Source organism: Coptis chinensis, chromosome 4, assembly GCF_015680905.1.
Source record: "Coptis chinensis isolate HL-2020 chromosome 4, ASM1568090v1, whole genome shotgun sequence".
Taxonomy (NCBI): domain Eukaryota; kingdom Viridiplantae; phylum Streptophyta; class Magnoliopsida; order Ranunculales; family Ranunculaceae; genus Coptis; species Coptis chinensis.
In genome coordinates this window covers 51,123,357-51,129,640 of record NC_141459.1, presented here as the reverse complement: position 1 = coordinate 51,129,640, position 6,284 = coordinate 51,123,357, and the positions used below count along the sequence as shown (strand labels likewise).

The 6,284-nt window shown below is 39.7% G+C and overlaps 1 protein-coding gene across 1 annotated transcript; it reads right to left on the bottom strand.

Annotated features, from left to right (window-relative positions):
* Positions 1 to 378: 378 nt before the first annotated feature.
* LOC147503887 (exopolygalacturonase-like) lies at positions 379 to 1,129 on the bottom strand. Its single transcript, XM_086604996.1, is given in 3 exon segments — positions 379 to 614; positions 711 to 888; positions 890 to 1,129. Coding segments are annotated over 3 exon segments (654 nt in total).
* Between the last annotated feature and the right edge of the window lie 5,155 nt (positions 1,130 to 6,284).

Below are 6,284 nucleotides of genomic sequence, written 5' to 3'. Positions count from 1 at the left end.
TCCATCTATGGATATACATATATCATGGAATGATAGAAATTAGATTGTTAATATCCTTGGCAGCATGTATTTCAGAAATGAATAATAATGTATAATGTTTGAATTAGATTTTCTAACTATCAAGCATCCGGATTCGGATTCATAGAGGTGGATGCCATCAGAATTGCACTTGATAAAATTTTGACACAAAACCAAAAAAATTGTAATACAAACAATCTAGACCCAAAGTTTCGTGTACTAGTAGTCTTGTAGATGTTTGATCAAATAAACCCAAGTGCATTAGTGATATTGGGCTACATAAATATGGAGGTTTCAGATAATGAAACAATGAAAAATTACAAGTGTTGTATTTCCTAAGCAATAACCTCAGTGAAAAAGTTATTGTAGGCAGGATTGGGGGTTCACTTGGCCGACAGTGACGCCTCTAGCATTACTACACGATGCTGCCACTAGTCCATTTTTGTCATTGTATTTTAAGTTTATTTCCTTGAGCTCGAGCTCTTGACAAGGCACAGTTTGGCTACAAACAAAATTTACTGCAAGCTTCGTTGTAGATGTGCCCCATATATTCCTATAGTGAACATCATTAATCTGAACATTCGAGGAGTAGTGGAAAAAGAAAGTTCAATCAAGTAATTAGTTAAATTCGATCATTTTGAGTTTGAGAGATATTAAAGGAGTGTGAATTGCATGTTATAGTACCTAATTGGGATCGCAAGTTTGAGATGGACAATACTCTTGATCAATGAAAATCGGATTTGCAACGCTGTCCATGAATATATATTCAAAAATTATATTTCGGATGAGATTAAGATTCAATTTATCCCATGTTTTAATCCTTACGCCATTCGTAGTACTAATAAGGGTGCAATTCCTTACTACCACTCGATCCTTTCACATTCTGCTCATTAAGTAATCCTCCAAGGCTACCAACACCAATACCATGCCCTGGTCCACAAGTCAGATTGGTAATGTAGATGTCTTCGCTACCTGGACTCAAGGAGATGCAGTCATCGCATGTGCCTATCGTTGAATGCGTGATGCTAATCGAGCTTGAGATGCCTATGCGAATCCCGTCGGTGTTGGGGCTATCGCCAGGTGCAGTGATTGTTACTGAGTTGAAAGTCATATTTTTACATTGGGAAAAGTTTATGTGGACACCCTTGCTTTTCACTGACTATATCCCATTGACTGTTGAATCACTCGGTGATGGAATCAAATCTTAAGAGCATTTGCAATGCAGGTGATAGTTTTCCCCTATCACCGCCACCTCATCACTTTTCACCCCCTTTTCACCAACCCGGTGAAAAACAAGGTGAAGTTGTGCAATGCAAAGGTGAAAAAAAATATTTCGGACGAGATGTTAGATTCCGTCTGGAGGTTTTTGATACGAGATGGAATGTAACATCCCGTCTGATATTTTATAACGAGACGGGATGTTACATCCCGTCTAAACATCCCGTCTGATGGCTCAATATGAACAGACGCGAACATGCTCCATTTTCATTTCCTTTCCAGCCAAAATTCCGATTTTGTAGCCTCCATTAACAACCTTTTCACACAAATTTCCGTTCATAATGACTTCTCGACCCCCTGAATCCATCCCCACCAACCTCACCACATGAAGAGCATTCCCGATGGTTTGGAAATGTTAAAATTTCCAAAAAAAAGGGGCAAAAAGGATCGTCGTCGAGAACGCGTAATGTGGGCGAGGAGGACGAAATTGAACTTGGGTTCAATTTTCCACCGCGTTGTGAAATCGAGGAACACCCACCATTAGTGTCAACATCGGTCCGACACGTAGCAAATCGAGTGGCGGAGTCTCAAGTAAGTTTTTGATTTTTTTTTTATGTTAATTATTATTATTTATGTTAGTTTATATCAAGTTTGTTGTTGTGTAATTAGTTTGAATTTGTCGCATTGTTTAAAAAAAAATAGTTGTAATTATATCGTATTGCGTGTTTGTTGAATGTAGGAAGTACACTTATGGAAAGTGCGTTGTGAAATTTCAAATGTTGTGTCGTGGTGGCGTTGTATGAAATCAAAAACGGATCCTAATTTTGTCACGGTTACCGATATTATATCCGCCACACCATTTGGGAGTTTTTTTAATTCTAATTTGGGACAAAATGATCAGGCGTTGTTGTTTGGGATAGTTGAGCGGTGGTGGCAAACTACCCACACATTCCATTTCCCATGGGGTGAGCTTGGGATTACCCCTCTTGATTTCACAATGCTCACGGGTATCCCAATTGGTTATGGAGATGCCGTTCCATTTGATGAAACTTTAGAGGTTTTTACTACGGCGATAAGTTTCTTTGAAGGTTTTGATTTGGTTGAAGATGATGAGCAAGACGAGTTTTTGAGATTATCGGCCGAAAGCGGTTTAAAGGGAGGAGCTATAAATATGAGTTGGTTTACTTCGAGATATTTGAATAGACTCAAGGAGAAGCCGAAAGACTATCATATTAGTGAGGAGTCGATCCACGAGTATGTACGTGCCTTCCTCTTCTACTTTGTTGGTGCGGTATTATTTGGATATGCTGATAGTTATTTACATATCGGGTGGATGGCCGCTGTCTCAGACGTAGAGAGGATATGGGATTATGACTGGGGTCAATCCATCTTGGCATACCTTTACCGCTGGCTAGACCTCGCAGTTGAGACGAAAGCCGCTAAAGGCAATTTGTGCGGCTTTGTTTGGATTATACCGGTAAGTCTTATTTATTAAGTTATTGTTTCATTTCATTTATTTATCTAATTATTAATGTTGACATGTTTATATATATATTGATATTGTATTTTATCTATTGATGACAAGATTGGTGGTACGAACATTTTAGGTGTGATGCATCCTGTGTTGAAGAGGTTGGAAGAGGATGAGACTCATGACCGATTCCACGTATTCAAGCATGGGGGCTTCATCGTAGGCGAGGGGGTATGGGGACCTATCGATAATATTCATAACACTCTTTCGTCCAGATTGAGCTTTTAGGAGCTAGTCGATCGATTGAGTGGCAACCCCGGGCGAGTCCTTCATCTTCGGACCCTTTATGCGGATATTCCGGATGTTCGAGAGAACACCGAAAGTACCGTAGACTATCATATATGTGTCATAGAGCAAGGTTTCTTTTCGGCCGAATGATACTTATAGGTCGATCCATCGCATGGTACCTTGGGGACAGATATTGGCGGCAAGTATCTGGAGAGATTGTTATACCTTACCCACCACCTATAGATATGACAGCCTCTGATATTCTTCCTGCTATTCTTTCACACTATAGAGCAAACCCAAATGAGTGGCCAGACGCATCAGCTTTCAGTTTTACGGGCGACTATGACTTATATTGGAAGAGGATTGGTCGAGGTCTCTTGCTAGGTGCGTTATACCGGGGCACCAATTTTGAAGGGGTTATACGGAGCATTGAGGCCCGACATTCATTTCAAGGAGGAGTGGAGTTGCCACGATCACAACCTGGGGTGTTTCATGATATTCAGATGCATAAAAGAACTCCCACGGATATTTGATGATGATGACCTTTGGCATTGGAGCATGATTACTTCCGGGGGCAAGATATGAGAATACCTATTCCACCGGTAGATGCCGCAGATGGTAGCAGATTTGTCGATTATAGTTCGAAAGCGGTTAGCGAGGTTAGTATGATTTGAATTTATTCATGATTTGTTATTATTAGTATTCACTATAACCCCTAACATGCATTTGTTTTGTTAAACAGGATGAAGTAAGGTCGGAGCTCCTTAACTACAGCTCTCTCAGTTATGCCATGCGTGAGTCCTTCATGGAGTCCTCTCGTCGCAGTTTTGAGTACTTACAAGAAGAGCGTAATCGAACTTTGCAGCTTCAGAGACGTGTGCAAGAGTTGGAGAATGCTGGAAGTGGAGTACCTCAAGCTCAAGCTCAACCAGAGAGGCGACAACGACGTAGGGGGGAGCTCTTCGACCGAGCCTTTCGTAGGGGAGGAGGGTCTCGATAGATATTTTTTGTAGTTTGTAATAACTGTGCGCCATTACTTGTCTTATGGCGTTTGGGATTGTTGTTTGTAATGAATTTTTGATTAGCAGGTTTTTCTTTGATGAGTTTTGGATATGAATATGTCATTAAACAAAGGAGGTTATGTCCAAGTTTTTTTAGAAATTATAAGTTAGTTTTTTCACCGAGTTCCTGTGTTAGACTTGGGTGTTGTTCATGATTGTTGTTTGTCTTATTTATTATTTTCAAAGTATATTAGCAGGTTTTGGATATGAATATGTCAATAAAACAAATGAGGTTATGGCCAAAAAAAATTAAAAATTTATAAGTTCGTATGTTTCCAAAAATGGAACATTCGTTTCGCTCGTTTCACTCATTTCCTGTCTTTGTTGAAACAGAAAATTTTGAGTTTAGAATATCACTCATTTTTGCAGGTGGTTTGGTTCTGACAGGTTCTGACAGGAATAGTGTATGGGGATACCGAGACGGAATGTAACATCACGTCTGGTTTTTAAGTCCTTCTCCCTGCACCTTTTACTATTCCAAACAATGGAATTATGGATGGGGATGGTGGCCCATTTGGAATTATTGAGGGTACATTTGGATAGACATTTGGATACAATGTGTTGTTACTTGGAGAGTGAACAAAAATCTAATAAAATGTGTTGTCAATTGGTAAGTGGACCAAAATCGAAGTATCACATGTGACCTTATCATATGTGACCTTACCTTTCATATTTCGTTTTACTCTTCTTTCTTTTAGATCAAACAAACAACACAGCCATCTTCTTCCCCACAACCAAGCTAAAAATAGAAAAAATGTCTAGAGAAGAAAGAATTGCATATAACCAAAGGTTATGGGGAGGATCTAGTAGTAATAGTTCGATCTTACGGTTTCACCGTGTCGCCTTACGTACTTTTTTTGAAGATGACTACATGGAAAGAGTAAGAGATGAACATAATGATATGATGAGGAAGAAGGAGGAGGAGGAGGTTGCAGTTATTATCCCTTCTTTGGGGCATTAATGACTCAAGCAGCCATTGAAATTGAAGATGTGGATACGCATAAACGCGGTGGATCTGTGAAGGCGAGAGTACACGTTTAGAGATAGTGGTGATTTCAAGAAACAAAAGATAATGAGGAATTACTTCACAACACCTTGTAGGTGGCCTCCTCATAAGTTTAGACGACGATACAGGGATGACAAGAGAGCTTTTTATGTATATGTTGCATCTCGTTGCATCATTCGACGATTACTTTAAAGACAAGGTGGATGGATTGGATCGGCAAGCAATTTCGGGTTACAAAAGGGACTAGCTGCAGTTGCACAATTAGCAACCGGTTGTTCTTCCGATTCAACGGATGAGTATTTACAAATTGGAGATTCCACAAAGCAAATGTATCTATGAAGCGTTGGTGCAAGGCAATTATCATGGCGTTTGAGGAAGAGTACTTGGGAGACGATTAACCGAGGCGCATTAATCGCTAGGATATTAGCTGAAAATGCGGCAAGGGGTTTTCCAGAATGCTTGGATCAATCGACTGTATGCACTGGGTGTGGAAGAATTGTCCAAGTGGATGGGCTGGAACACATGTAGGGTACAAGAAGGAACCAACTTTGATACTTGAAGCCGTTTGGAGACAAACATTGTTGGATCGGCATTGCTTCTTCGCCTACCAGTTCGAGATAATGACATTAACGCTTTCATCGTTCTCATGTTTTTAATCATTAGAGCAAGGTGAGGCTCTGCTGTTGCATTGCATTTAATGTGAATGGTAATGGCTATGTTATGGGATATTATCTTGCTGATGGTATTTACCCAAAATGGGGCATATTTGTTCAAGCCATTCGTTATCCAAGAAATAAGCATGAAAAGATCTTTACTCAACGTCAAGAAGTTGCAAGAAAGGATGTTGAAAGGACGTTTGGAGTTTTGCAGGCACGATGGCATATTGTTAAGGCTTCTGCACGTTGTCATAGTGTTGTTGTTCTTGGAGATATAATGAAGGCATGCATTATAATGCATAATATGATTGTTGAGAATGAACGTGAAAGTGGAGTTTGGAATTGGAAAGGTCGAGAAAAAAAACAATACTTAGCTCTTTCGGGGAAGATGATGGTTTTCATTTTGTCTATCAGATGATTGAAGCAAGAAATAAGATCAGAAATGAAGTTACACATACTAATCTTCAAAAGGACTTAGTTGAACATGTTTTTAATTGGACTGACATTGAAGAAACAGCAGATCCGGTACCAATTTATGATCCAAATTGGTCGGATCCAGATGAGGG